General features: G+C 46.3%; 1 protein-coding gene across 1 annotated transcript in view; it reads right to left on the bottom strand.

The window, feature by feature from the left end:
- LOC117524284 (polycystic kidney disease protein 1-like 2) overlaps positions 1–15,609 on the bottom strand; it is a 152,437-nt gene that overhangs the window by 51,443 nt on the left and 85,385 nt on the right. The window contains exons 28-30 of the mRNA XM_034186054.1: positions 13,491–13,751; positions 10,053–10,177; positions 8,490–8,624 (exon numbers count right to left, since the gene is read on the bottom strand). Of these exons, the coding sequence (XP_034041945.1) occupies positions 8,490–8,624; positions 10,053–10,177; positions 13,491–13,751 (521 nt within the window). The remainder of the gene's footprint in view (positions 1–8,489; positions 8,625–10,052; positions 10,178–13,490; positions 13,752–15,609) is intronic.

The raw sequence follows: 15,609 nt of genomic DNA, 5'->3' as shown, positions 1-15,609 counted from the left end.
GAAAAAGTTTTAGATCTTTGAGTTCATCTCATACAAAATGGGAGCAAAACCAAAAGTGTTGCATTTATATTTTTGTTGAGTGGAAATACATCCATTAATGCTGTCCATTGATTGGCTGAAAGCTGCAGTCCTCATGTGGAGTAAATTCACATACGGAGTAAATATGAAGTCTTACCTGTTTGTTTCAGTGGAATTCATCACATCCTGAAGAAAAAAATCATTGACATAAAGCCTCCTGATTTTGGAAAACAACATCTGAAAATACTTGAATTCCTTGTTGTGGCTTTTAAAAAAGTTCCTCTGTGACTTCAGCACTTTGTGACACAGCTTGTTCCATCATATCACGGTTTCAGCAGTGGAGGTTGTCCATAAGGTGGCTGAGTTGCAGCCCCTGGTATGGTAGTCCAGAACAATGGGAAACCGCCTCGTCCGCAACAGGTGTAATCCATTTGTTGGGTGTCAGTGGCGCAGTCAGTGGAACCTTTGCTCCCCTCTACGGGCTGCACTTTGCATCACAAATTGAAAGAGTCACTGAGCCTCGTTAATATCTCAGTTACCACAAGGATCAGATGATTCTGTCTGCATGTGATGAAACTGTCCCATGATCCACAAAGAAATTAAATAAAATAATTTTAAAATTTCTCAATTTTGCCTCTGTGTGGAACGGGCACAACACTGTGTGTAAATGTACGCGGACACCATTCTCTTCACTATTTACATGTTCCACTTTTGGAGAAAACCCATTTACTCTTTGTATTTGTGTATGGTAGCCAACATGTATTTAATTAAAAGTTAAAAAATAGTGTGGAGAGTGAAAGGCTGTTTAGCTCAGTGTCACACATTGTAGATGAAAACAGAAATAACGCAGAGAAGTTTCTTTTCATCAAAAAGAACATTTTCAAAAAATGCTTAGTCCTCGCAGACATAAGTAAAGTTAGTGATGGACAATTTCAGTTCTGTTCCTAGTGTTGTATATTTTGTTGTGCTGACGTTCACAGGTTACATTTAAATGAGAAGTTTGGCAGTATCATGTTTGTTAAGAAACACATAATTAATGTTAAAGGACAATTTGTTGTAGTCAAAAAGTGAAGTTTGTAAATAAAACCAAAGCTAATGATATTGGTAGCAGTTACAGTCAAAAAGTAAGGAACAACTGATGAATAAAACATGTTTTCAAAGTCGTTAAAAAACTAATGGCATCATGTATTTGTACCGGTACTCGGTATCGACGAGTACCAAAATGTATGTACTCGTACATGAACTCAGTCTAGAAAAAAGTGGTATTGGTACATCCCTATTTGAAATGTACTTTTCTTTCTCACACATTTTAATTTTTGTCTATTTCAATTTTTAAGTATAATTATGGAATAAACTTGTGTCTGATGATTTGCGGACGTTCATGCTGGTTATAGTAAGTCCCTTCGGCTGCTCCCTTGTTTGCACTCGGGGTCACCACAGTAAATCCAAGGTGGATCTGCATGTTGAATTGGCACAGGTTTTATGCCGGATGCCCTTCTTAACGCAACTCCACATTACATGGAGAAATGTAGCAGGGGTGGGATTTGAACCCTGAGCCTTCTGAAGTAAAACCAAGCACATTAACCACTTGGCCACCACCCATGCTACGTTCATGCTGGTTATACGTGTTGTGTGGGCCGCTGAAGAGGAGGTACTGCTGGCCCACCACCACCAGATGGCGCCCTGCTTGGAGTGCGGGCTTCAAGCACGAGAGGGCGCCGGAGCCACTGGGAGTGACAGCTGTCACTCTTCATCAGCACCAGCTGTCACTCAGTCAACTCATCACCATCTCCATAAAGGCCGGACTGCGACTCCACCTCCTCGCCGAGAAATCAACTACCATTCAGGTAACTTCTCTGCTGACTTACATTAAGTAATAATCTGAACTTCTTTGCAGCCGTTTTCCTGTGGTGTGTCCTTATCTGTGGGATTGGCGTTTGGTGTGGACTGCGACAGCTTCGCCTCACACCCCAAACCAGATAAGTGGTTAAACAGGAGCTGCACGAGTGTGTGATTGGAGGTGGAGGTGCTCCCTCCTTAAAGAACACAGACTGTGGGATTACTGAGTGTGCGAACTCACACTCATCAATACTGTTTCTGTTCTCTGCCAGCAGTACCGGGTCTGACTGCTGAAGACAGTGGCCACCTGGGGCGCAGGGCTTGGTGACTCCGGTGTTCTTCAGGTCCGTTGGTGGTGGAAGCTGTGTGGGATCCGGCTCTTCTCTCGCCAGACGCCTTCTATCTTCGAGCCTGCCCACACGTCACCTTGTGTATAATTGACATTCCACCATATTATTTTTGTCTGTACTTCGTTGTGCGATTCACAACATTAAATTGTTACTTTTTGGCTTATCCATTGTCCGTTCATTAACGCCCCCTGTTGTGGGTCCGTGTCACGACACTTTCACAACAGGATTTCTCGGCCAGCGTCATGGATCCCGAGGGGCGTCAACCATCGCTTGAATAGCCAATGGAAGAGCGAGGTGCACAGGCGCCAGCAGGAGGCGTGTTAGGTGAGCTGTAGCACATCTTAACCGCTTTTACTGCTCGGTTGGACTTAGTCACCGAGCAGAGCAGTGTTCTCAATCGTAGGATGGAGGCTCTCACCGTCCAGGTGGAAGCGCATGCTCAGGGCGCGGCTGCAGCACCTCCTCCTGCTGACCGAATGCCAGAGACAGACATTCCACTGGTCATTCAACGAACCCCCCCACCTTCCCCTGAAGCATACATAAGCCCTCCAGAGCCGTACGGAGGCTGTGTGGAGACGTGCGCGGACTTCTTGATGCAGTGCTTGCTCGTCTTTTCACAGCGTTCCGTCATGTACGCGTCAGACGCTAGCCGGGTGGCTTACGTTATAAATCTGCTTCGAGGAGAGGCACGCGCCTGGGCTACGGCGCTCTGGGAGCAGAATTCACGGCTCCTAACAATTTACACTGAGTTTGTGAGGGAGTTCCGACAGGTGTTCGACCACCCTCATAGAGGCGAGACCGCTTCAAACGTGCTGCTGTCGATACGGCAGGGGCGTCGGAGCGCAGCGAAGTATGCAGTCGACTTCCGCATTGCGGCAGCGCGAGCCGGCTGGAATGCTGTTGCACTCCGCGCCGCCTTTATAAACGGACTGTCTCTGGTCCTTAAGGAGCACCTGGTGGCGAAGGACGAGCCGCGGGATTTAGACGGGCTTATCGACCTGGTTATACGGTTAGACAACCGATTAACAGAACACCGACGGGAGCGAGACGTGGTCAGGCACAAGCCGTCCCTCTTCCTCCCGGGTCCGAAAGGGAGCCGACTTCCCCACACTCCACAGCCAGGGCTCTTCACGTGACGACAGCTCCCCCTGCTGATGTTGCTATGGAAACAAGCAGGGCCAAAAAGCGATCAGATCAGAGACAAAGGAGGCTGATCCGTGGAGAGTGTTTTCTCTGCAGCTCAACCGAGCACACACAGAGAGAACGCCCCAAACGGTCAAAACAGCAGCACTCGTCCTTAGAGACTGGGCTAAGGGTGGGTCACAACACCCACGCGGGGAAACCCCGAAGATCTGCACGAATCCCAGTCACAATCCTGAGTGGGGATCTAACCCTTCATGCCCCAGCACTGGTGGACACAGGGTCGGAGGGGAATCTGCTGGATAGCAGATGGGCAAAGGACGTTGGGCTCCCTCTAGTGGCCTTACCATCACCATTGTCGGTGCGGGCACTAGATGGCACCCTTCTTCCACTAATCACACACCAGACACAGCCAGTGACATTGGTGGTGTCTGGGAATCACAGGGAGGAGATTGTGTTTTATGTAACACCTTCTACCTCCCGAGTGATTTTGGGTTTTCCATGGGTGTTAAAACACAATCCCCGGATTGATTGGCCGTCTGGGGTTGTGGTTCAGTGGAGCGAAACCTGCCACCGGGAGTGTTTAGGATCCTCGGTTCCACCCTGACGTCTTCAGCAAGGATCTGGCACTCACGCTGCCCCCACACCGTCCGTACGATTGTGCCATTGATTTGATACCGGGCGCTGAGAACCCGTCCAGCAGGCTGTACAACCTCTCACGTCCGGAACGCCAATCAATGGAGACCTACATCCGGGACTCGTTAGCTGCCGGGTTGATCCGGAACTCCACCTCCCCGATGGGTGCTGGTTTCTTTTTTGTGGGCAAGAAGGACGGCGGACTCCGTCCATGCATTGATTACAGAGGGCTGAACGAGATCACGGTTCGCAACCGATACCCGCTACCTCTGTTGGATTCAGTGTTCACGCCCTTGCATGGAGCCCAAGTTTTCACAAAATTGGATCTTAGGAATGCTTATCACCTGGTTCGGATCCGGGAGGGAGACGAGTGGAAGACGGCATTTAACACCCCATTAGGTCACTTTGAGTACCTGGTCATGCCGTTCGGCCTCACCAATGCGCCCGCGACGTTCCAAGCATTGGTTAATGACGTCTTGCGGGACTTCCTGCATCGGTTTGTCTTCGTATATCTAGACGATATACTCATCTTTTCTCCAGATCCTGAGACCCATGTCAAGCATGTACATCAGGTCCTACAGCGGTTGTTGGAGAACCGGCTGTTTGTGAAGGGCGAGAAGTGCGAGTTCCACCGCACTTCTTTGTCCTTCCTGGGGTTCATAATCTCCTCCAACTCCGTCGCCCCTGATCCGGCCAAGGTTGCAGCGGTGAGAGATTGGCCCCAACCAACAAACCGTAGGAAACTGCAACAGTTCCTCAGTTTTGCAAATTTCTACTGGAGGTTCATCAAGGGCTACAGTCAGGTAGTTAGCCCCCTGACAGCCCTGACCTCCACTAAGGTCCCCTTCACCTGGTCGGATCGGTGCGAAGCCCCGTTTAGGGAGTTGAAACGCCGGTTCTCGACTGCACCGGTTCTGGTGCAGCCCGATCGCAATCGCCAGTTTGTAGTTGAAGTGGACGCCTCTGACTCAGGGATAGGAGCCGTGCTATCCCAGAGCGGGGAGTCCGACAAGGTTCTCCATCCATGTGCCTACTTTTCCCGAAGGTTGACCCCGGCTGAAAGGAACTATGACGTTGGCAATCGGGAACTTCTTGCGGTGAAGAAGGCTCTTGAGGAGTGGAGACACCTGTTGGAGGGAGCATCGGTACCATTTACAGTTTTCATGGACCATCGGAACCTGGAGTGCATTCGGACCGCCAGGCGTCTGAATCCCAGGCAAGCCCGCTGGTCGCTGTTCTTCGGGCGTTTTGACTTCCGGATCACGATCATCACGATCTGACGCCCTGTCCCGGGTGCATAAAGAGGAGGTCAAGACTGAGCTGTCAGACCCCCCTGAAACCATCATCCCCGAGTCCACTGTCGTGGCCACCCTCACCTGGGACGTGGAGAAGACCGTCCGGGAGGCCCTGACACGGAGCCCGGACCCAGGGACAGGTCCGAAGGACAAATTGTACGTCCCACCAGAGGCCAGGACTGCGGACCTTGACTTCTGTCACGGTTCCAAGCTCTCCTGTCATCCAGGGGTGCGAAGGACCATGGCAGTGGTCCGGCAGCGCTTCTGGTGGGCGTCTATGGAAGCCGACGTCCGGGAGTATGTCCAGGCCTGCACCACCTGTGCCAGGGGCATAGCCGACCACCACAAGGCCCAAGGCCTCCTCCAGCCTCTGCCCGTGCCTCATCGCCCCTGGTCTTACATCGGCCTGGACTTTGTCACGGGCCTCCCGCCGTCCCAGGGCATGACTACCATCCTCACGATAGTGGACCGGTTCTCCAAGGCGGCCCACTTCGTGGCCCTCCCGAAGCTCCCGACGGCCCAGGAGACTGCAGACCTCCTGGTCCACCATGTCGTGCGTCTGCATGGAATTCCATCGGACATTGTCTCGTATCGTGGTCCTCAGTTCTCCTCCCAGGTCTGGAGGAGTTTCTGCAGGGAACTGGGGGCCACCGTCAGTCTCTCGTCTGGGTACCACCCCCAGACGAATGGGCAGGCAGAGCGGACGATCCAGGAACTGGAGCAGGCCCTCCGCTGCGTGACCTCCGTGCACCCGACGGCCTGGAGTGACCATCTGGCCTGGATCGAGTACCCTCATAACAGCCAAGTTTCATCTGCCACCGGCCTCTCCCCGTTTGAGGTGTGTTTGGGGTACCAGCCCCCATTGTTTCCGCTAGTGGAGGGAGAGGTCGGGGTGCCCTTGGTCCAGGCCCATCTGAGGAAGTGCCGTCGGGTCTGGCGTACCGCCCGCTCTGCCCTGCTCAGAGCCCGGACGAGGGCTAAGGCCCATGCAGACAGCCGGCATTCCCCGGCCCCTGCATACCAGCCCGGGCAGGAGGTTTGGCTATCCACAAAGGACATCCCCCTGCAGGTGGAATCCCAGAAGCTCAAGGACAGGTACATAGGACCTTTTGCCATACTCAAAGTCCTCAGTCCGGCCGCAGTGAAGCTGGTAGCTTCAGCTTCACTGCGGATTGATCCAGTGTTCCATATCTCACGGATCAAACCCTACCACACATCAACTCTCTGCACCCCCGGACCGGCGCCGCCTCCTGCCCGGATCATAGATGGAGAGCCTGCCTGGACCGTGCGCAGGCTCCTGGATGTCCGTCGAAAGGGCCGGGGGTTCCAGTATTTATTGGACTGGGAGGGGTATGGACCCGAAGAACGCTCCTGGGTGAAGAGGAGCTTCATCCTGGACCCGGCCCTCCTGGCCGACTTCTACCGGCGGCACCCGGACAAGCCTGGTCGGGCGCCAGGAGGCGCCCGTTGAGGGGGGGTCCTGTTGTGTGGGCCGCTGAAGAGGAGGTACTGCTGGCCCACCACCACCAGATGGCGCCCTGCTTGGAGTGCGGGCTTCAAGCACGAGAGGGCGCCGGAGCCACTGGGAGTGACAGCTGTCACTCTTCATCAGCACCAGCTGTCACTCAGTCAACTCATCACCATCTCCATAAAGGCCGGACTGCGACTCCACCTCCTCGCCGAGAAATCAACTACCATTCAGGTAACTTCTCTGCTGACTTACATTAAGTAATCATCTGAACTTCTTTGCAGCCGTTTTCCTGTGGTGTGTCCTTATCTGTGGGATTGGCATTTGGTGTGGACTGCGACGGCTTCGCCTCACACCCCAAACCAGATAAGTGGTTAAACAGGAGCTGCACGAGTGTGTGATTGGAGGTGGAGGTGCTCCCTCCTTAAACTACACAGACTGTGGGATTACTGAGTGTGCGAACTCACACTCATCAATACTGTTTCTGTTCTCTGCCAGCAGTACCGGGTCTGACTGCTGAAGACAGTGGCCACCTGGGGCGCAGGGCTTGGCGGCTCCGGTGTTCTTCAGGTCCGTTGGTGGTGGAAGCTGTGTGGGATCCGGATCTTCTCTCGCCTGACATCTTCTATCTTCGAGCCTGCCCACACGTCACCTTGTGTATAATTGACATTCCACCATATTGTTTTTGTCTGTACTTCGTTGTGCGATTCACAACATTAAATTGTTACTTTTTGGCTTATCCATTGTACGTTCATTAACGCCCCCTGTTGTGGGTCCGTGTCACGACACTTTCACAACAATACGGTCACAAATTGATGTTTGACCAGTAAAAACGAGATTTACTGGCAATGCGTTATTGGAGCCGGTAAAATGGATATTTGCGACCGTATAACAGCATGAACGTCCGCAAATCGTCAGACACAAGGGGGTTATTCCCATTCTAACCCAAGTCCATTGTTTGCATGGTTTATTTTTCTGTAGGTAATTCGGTCGGCGAGGCTTATCATGAGGCAGCGTCGCTCCAACATCAGTCAGGACGTGGAGTAATCCATCAAATGTGAAAATCCATCAAATCCATCAAATGTGAAATGGTAATTCTGTGTCAGAATCCACATCAATACTTTTGTATGGTAGCTTAAATTCACCCATTTCGGCAGCGGCATCAGTACGCATCTTTCTCTCGCTGTCAGCTAACAGCACCATTAAGACATCTGCGTAGCAGCGAGCGCAGCTGGTGTTCTGTCAAATTATGTGTCTCGTGACATAAATTGACAGTTCTGCGTCCCAAAAACATTGCGCATGCATGCATATGCGCAGTTGCACGGAGGGCTGTTCTGTCGAAAGGAATGATATCTCGTCAGAACACCGGTCAGGGCATGTAGTAATACATCCAAATGTGAAACAGTCAAATATTTTGTCACCATTACCCTGATATTATACGGTCTGAAATCTCACCTGATTAACCAATCAGATTTCCGTAAAAAATGTAATTGGATTACAACAGAATTTTCTGTGTATTTTACAGCAAAACATTTCAGTGTTTTAATAGCTTAAATTTGAGTGAACTGCAGTGTGCATTTAATGTCGTGTCACTATTAAGGAAAAACCCATTGGATGTGATACAGTCTCTTTTTTTTTTCACCAGTCACCACTGGCCTTTCATGTTGTCAGTAAAGCTTTCTTCAAAAAAAGATGATTTTCTGTGAATATCCCAATTAAGAAAAATTAATCAGTGTTTCTTACTCAAAATCTCCCAGAGGATGGCAAAGGCTTTTTCTTCCTTGATCTTTTTCCTCTTCATTTGTTCGATGTCTGCAGCAGGAGGTGGCTCGTAAAGTTTGTTATCTCTTCTGATTGTTTGGTGGCCCTTGATGTCATCTGTTTGCAAAGATTTTTACTTTACGAGGGCTGTCCATAAAGTATAGGTCCTTTTTATTTTTTTCAAAAACTATATGGATTTCATTCATATGTTTTTACGTCAGACATGCTTGAACCCTCGTGCGCATGCGTGAGTTTTTCCACGCCTGTCGGTGATGTCATTCGCCTGTGAGAACTCCTTGTGGGAGGAGTCGTCCAGCCCCTCGTCGGAATTCCTTTGTCTGAGAAGTTGCTGAGAGACTGGCGCTTTGTTGGATCAAAATTTTTTCTAAACCTGTGAGGCACATCGAAGTGGACACGGTTCGAAAAATTAAGCTGGTTTTCGGTGAAAATTTTAACGGCTGATGAGAGATTTTGAGGTGATACTGTCGCTTTAAGGACTTCCCACGGAGCGAGATGTCATGCAGTGCTCTCAGGCACCGTCGTCAGCCTGTTTCAAGCTGAAAACCTCCACATTTCAGGCTCTATTGATCCAGGACGTCATGAGAGAACAGAGAAGTTTCAGAAGAAGTCGGTTTCAGCATTTTATCCGGATATTCCACTGTTAAAGATTTTTTTAAAGAAAGACGTGCGGGCGGATTGCAGCGTTGGCTCGCCAGCGACGCTCCGCCACAGGAAAAACACCTCCGTTGGAAGCCTTAAGGACAAGTTGGAACATGTCCAGCTGTTAAACAATTTCTCATATACTCACTCCACCAAAAGCCATCAAAAGCCGCCTGGATTTTACAAATGGTTATCAACACGGAGGTGTTTTTCCTGTGCCGCCGCACCGCGCCGGCTACGTCCCGATGCGCGGACCCGTCCGCACGTCTTTCATTAAAAAATCTCCTTTAACAGTGGAATATCGGGATAAAATGCTGAAACTGACTTCTTCTGAAACTTCTCTGTTCTCTCACGACGTCCTGGATCATTAGAGCCTGAAATGTGGAGGTTTTCAGCTTGAAACAGGCTGATGACGGCGCCTGGGACCGCTGCATGACGTCTCGCTCCGTGGGAAGTCCTTAAAGCGACAGTATCACCTCAAAATCTCTCATCAGCCGTTAAAATTTTCACCGAAAACCAGCTTAATTTTTCGAACCGTGTCCACTTCAATGTGTCTCACAGGTTTAGAAAAAAGTTTGATCAAACAAAGCGCCAGTCTCTCAGCAACTTCTCAGACAAAGGAATTCCGACGAGGGGCTGGACGACTCCTCCCACAAGGAGTGCTCACAGGCGAACGACGTCACCGACAGGCGTGGAAAAACTCACGCATGCGCACGAGGGTTCAAGCATGTCTGACGTAAAAACATATGAATGAAATCCATATAGTTTTTGAAAAAAATAAAAGGGACCTATACTTTATGGACAGCCCTCGTATGTCATTATTTGTTGTGAGACCTGAGCATTTCAAATCATGTGATAACTTCACTTTAAAGAATTTTAATTTACCCGGAATTCTGTCAATATGTGCAAACTCCAAATTTTGAGAATCATCTTCTACTTTCTTTAGAACAAGCGCAAAAAAGATGGCAATGCAGATCACCTGGAGTGGAATACAGAAGTGCAAAAGGTTATTTTGCAGTCAAGGCCAAAATTAGTAACACCTCTGATTTTCAGTTACTGTACATAATTTAAAAAATCTTCAGACATATTCAGAAACAAAAGCAGGAATAAATAAATGTATAAATCAAAATCAAATCAATTTTATTTATACAGCGCCAAATCACAACAAACAGTTGCCCCAAGGCGCTTTATATTGTAAGGCAAAGCCATACAACAATTACGGAAAAACCCCAACGGTCAAAACGACCCCCTGTGAGCAAGCACTTGGCGACAGTGGGAAGGAAAAACTCTCTTTTAACAGGAAGAAACCTCCAGCAGAACCAGGCTCAGGGAGGGGCACTCTTCTGCTGTGACTGGTTGGGGCTGAGGGAGAGAACCAGGAAAAAGACATGCTGTGGAGGGGAGCAGAGATCAATCACTAATGATTAAATGCAGAGTGGTGCATACAGAGCAAAAAGAGAAAGAAACACTCAGTGCATCATGGGAACCCCCAGCAGTCTAAGTCTATAGCAGCATAACTAAGGGATGGTTGTGTTGTATAATCAGAATACTTAACTACAGTCCATCTCGAAACTATTCCAAGCCAGTCTCACGACATGTCATGATTCAGCAGCACGAAATATACATTAATCTACTGGTTCGTGATATTGTCACGAAATGCACCACATTTTCGTCACGGTAGCACAAATTCATTCTAACACATTCTGTGGTGGCTGCACAAAATTAAAAGTGAAGTGGGGAGGGGGTCGGGGGTGGTTATGGTTAGGGTTTGGGGTAGGAGTAGGGTTAGTAATAGTGAGTTTAAAAAAAACGATCACAAAAATTTGACTCATTCGTGACGGGAGCACAAAAAAAAAAAAAAAAAAACGTGAGACTGGGCTGACTATTCACAGCGATTCACTTTTTCCACATTTTGTTATGTTACAGCTTTATTCCAGAATTGATTAAATAAATTTTTTACTCAAAATTCTACACACAATACCCCATAATGACATTTGACATGCAAATTCATTAAAAAAACTAAGAGATCACGAGTACGTAAGTATTCACACTGTTTGCCATAAAGCTCATAATTGAGCTTAGGTGCATCCTGTTTCCACTGATCATACTTGAGATGTTTCTCCAGCTTAATTGGAGTCCACCTGGGGTAAATTTAGTTGATTGGATATGATTTGGAAAGGTAGACACCTGTCTACATATAAGGTCCCACAGATGACAGTGCATGTCAGAGCACAAACCAAGCATGAAGTCAAAGGAATTGTCTGTAGACCTCAGAGACAGGATTGTCTCGAGGCACAAATCTGGGGAAGGATACAGAAATATTTCTGCTGCTTTGAAGGTCCCAATGAGCACAATGGCCTCCATCATCTGTAATTGGAAGATGTTCGGACCCAGTAGGACTCTTGCTAGAGCTGGCCACCCGTTTAAACTGAGCAATCGGGAGAGTGACCAAGAACACGATGGTCACTTTGTCAGAGCTCCCACATTCCTCTGTGGGACACTATAGCCCCTTTCACACTGGCGCAAACGTAGAGCTGCATATTGCAGCACTGTGTTTTGTTTAAGTATGCCCGAAATGCGCGCGTACCACGCCTTTTTCCGTGTTCATTGCATTCGTAGATTTGCTTGCAGCTGCGTGTTTGCTTTTTAATGTGTGCACACAGTCGTATGTAGCCCTTGCCTTTTCAGTTCACTCCTGCTGGCTGTGCAGAACACATCGTTGCGCTTGGAAAACAGTGGACTGTATCATGCGGTTTTTACAGCTGCATTACTGCCACATATGTAGCCATAGCTGCTATTTTCTGCCTCTGTGGAAGTGCGCTCTGTTCTCTACTGCACAGTGTGGTGCACGTCAGAAACAGAGTAATTTAAGATTATTTTATTTATTCATTTATTTTTATTTTTTGTCTTGGTGGATGATTTTCATTGTGTACAGATGCTGCTGAGTCTGGCTGTCTGCCATGAATGAAGTGCTGTGACTCTACCCGGTTGCTCCGATCAGGTCCGCTGATTTGATCAGACCTGATCGATCAGGGCGTCTGATGATCGTACCAACATGCAGCGACGGTGCTTTTATTTTAAAGAGTCACAGGTTTACTCAGACCTGAGACAGAGAGAGACAGAGAAAGAGAGAGAGCGACAAAGAGAGACAGAGAGAGAGAGTGAGCGAGAGAGCAACAAAGAGAGAGAGAGAGCGAGTGAGGGGAAGAGCAACAGAGAGACAGAGAGAGAGCAAGTTAGAGAGAGAGAGAGAGAGAGAGAGTGCCAGAGGGAGAGAGAGTGAGTGACCGACCTGCTGTTTCTGGATTTATGAGTTGAGGTTCGAATCCCTGTTCTGTGCATACACACGTCCATCAGTTAGATCAGCTGTTCTGTGTACACACAGGTGCTGTGGCTGCGTGATCCTGTTCTCCAGGTGATTCGCTCAGTTTTTGGATGTGTACAGGAGCGGCGTGTTGCACAGACTTGCATGCAGTAATGCCGTGCTGCGCAGACCTGCTTAAAACTGTGTATTTTCTGTGTCCAGTGCTCATGTTTAATTTCTTCCACCCTATGGGTGTAGCACTCAACATACTGCTGCGTAGGGAGCAAAAACTTGGTGTAGAGGTGCTAAAAGTGGGTGTACACTGTATGTCACAATATGCAGCTCTACGTTTGCGCCAGCGTGAAAGGAGCGTAAGCAAAACGGCTTAGGGTCATTGACAGCTTCAAGACAACTCTGTGAATGTCCTTGAGTGGCCCAGCCTGACCCCAGACCTGAATGTGATTGAACAGGGTATGAATACTTATGCAAATGTGATTTCATATTTTTTTAAATTTAAATAAATTTGCAGAAAAAAAAAAGTTTTTCATGTTGTCATTATGGGGTACTACTGTCAGTAGGATTTTGAGGGGGGAAATGAATTTACTCCATTTTAGATTAATGGAAAAAGTGAAGCGCTGTGAATACTTTTTGAATGCATACATAATATTGTATGATAGTGGAATAATATTTTGATTAAGTGCACGTACAGTATACCCACACAAAATTATTGGCACCCTTAACCAATGTTTGTTTTCACAGTCTTTGGCAACAGTAATATTTCTGAAGATTTTCATTATTATATACTAGGGTGACAGTAATTGTAACTGCTAGCACTTTAAGATAAGCATGCTTTTCCCAAGAAAGTTTAAATGCAATGCTTTTGCAGATGAGATATTAAAAGATATTGTCTTTGAAACAATAACATTTTGATGAAGTGTCTATGTCAAGTACAAGTATGTGTTTTTGTGTTACTGTCTGTAGAAAACACTTTTCTTCATGAAGATGAAACGACAAATGACAATAAGGCAAATGTACCTTTTCTCACCTTCAGAGGCTGAATGATGAGGATGCTCTGAAAAAATGAAACTATCATGGATACCAACCAGCTAATGGATTGTTCCTTGCCAAATTTTAAACCATACAGCATTGTGAAATATCCTGCAACACAGCTGGTTGCGATCAATAACAGCCAGCCGACAAAAACAAACCACCAGGGTAGCCCCCCATGACAGCATGTTTTCTTCATTTTATGTCCATTTGTGCTGCCAGCAGGACTTGACCTACAATCGATGTGAGGGAAAAACAGCATGTATCAGATGAATGTACAATTCCAAATGCAACTTTTGCATTTCATGTAAATATGATCATTTTAAATGGAGTTAGATTTTGTCTCTTCAAAATTTTGTGTTGTTTAATGTAAGCAAAGTAAAATTGCTTACAGATACTTGTGTGAGCAAAAAAAAAAAAAAAAAAATCATTATTACTCAACCTAACTGACAGTAATATGGAATATTTATATTTGCTAGTTCCTGAACTACCAGGAAGTGGAAGAAATCAAAACAAAGAAATGAAAGAAAAAAAAACAACGTAAATTTTTCTCTATCAATTGTAATAATTCTTCCTTGACCAAAAGAGCATATCTCCATAACTGCATCAAAATTAAATCTCTACTTGTGTTATCATGGAAAATATCATGACCTCAAATTTTACCTGTCAGATATAAACATATGTTCAAAGCAGCAGTATTGTTAACATTTATTTAAATCCACAATAAAATCTGGTTTAAACTGGGTAATTTATGTTCTTATCATCCTTGATCATTGCTCCTGAAGTAGTAATTTATGTGTAAGTGTTAAAGCTATACTGCCTGTAGGTTTTTAAGATTTAAGTCATTTTTTACATTAGTATAATTTTATCCCTTAGCATTTAAATAAGGGATTCATAATATGATATTGGCAATATGAACAAAATTTGCGCTGTCTGGAAACATTTTAGAATTTTTCCTCCTGAAGGGGGGGGAATTCAAGAGATCAGACCATACACTATATGGTCTGATACAGACCCCATGACCTACATTTTGTAGGAATGTCATACATCATGTGGGGGCTTCCCCTGATCTGCACGAAGAATAGTGGGAATGAATGACACTGTCGCTGCCAGCTGGAGTAAAGAAACGCAACATGACGTCAGTTGGTTGCTCACCTGAACAAAATAAACCAAGGTGGTGGAAAACACTCCAAAACAGCTTATTTCTGTATATACATGTAATATGTTTCTCATATATTTTTGTCAAAGTGAGCAGAAAAATAAAAAAAAATGCTACTTTTGAAACCAGATAACACCACTGAAGTGATTTACAAGACATCTTTCTGATGTTAGTGTGCACGCCCTGAGAACGCATATCAACCAAGTGGGTCAGGTAACATAAAACATAAAAACATAAAACACAAAACATAAAAAACTGACCTCTTTAAATATAAATGTAAAAACAGACAGGTACAGTTTGATGTCAGTCTTAAGCCAACACTGAATAGGTTACAAATAATAAATGTTTATTAGTTCAGTGGTACGAAACGTTGAAAGGTACCTTCCAGCTTTCACCAAATTAGATATTCGTTCCATTGAAAGAATGAAAAAAAAAAATTCATTATTTGTTTTATATAATGGCTAAAATAGATCCTTGTCATGTGATATTTTATTAATTTATAAACAATAGAAAAGGAACTTACATTTGGTGTTCCACTGGTGTTTTGATGTCAACAGTCCAACATGAACTTTAAATTGGACTCCAAAATTGTTCTCAGTCAAGTTGTAAAAACAGTTAGTCGGTGAGGCCGTGCACTGACTTTGTGTACTTAAAAAAGACTGTGTAGTTCCTCAGTCCAGTGAAAAATCACGTCAGAAATTTGACCAGCTTTTCATCCTAACAGCTCGTCATGCCTCCAGATGGTTTACAGCATAGTGGATTTTTTGTGTGCGTGTGTGTTAGAAGAATTTGCAATGTCGGTTAGCTCCTACAAATCGTCATCCGCCAGCAAAACAAACTCCGCTATGTTTAGCCAAACACTACCCCCGGAGCATGGTCGGGGCATGCAATAGCACATATTATATAACGGCTGAGTGGATCTTTGTTGTTTG

The sequence above is a fragment of the Thalassophryne amazonica genome, chromosome 14 (assembly GCF_902500255.1).
Source record: "Thalassophryne amazonica chromosome 14, fThaAma1.1, whole genome shotgun sequence".
Classification (NCBI taxonomy): Eukaryota; Metazoa; Chordata; class Actinopteri; order Batrachoidiformes; family Batrachoididae; genus Thalassophryne; species Thalassophryne amazonica.
This window is presented reverse-complemented; position numbering and strand designations above follow the sequence as displayed.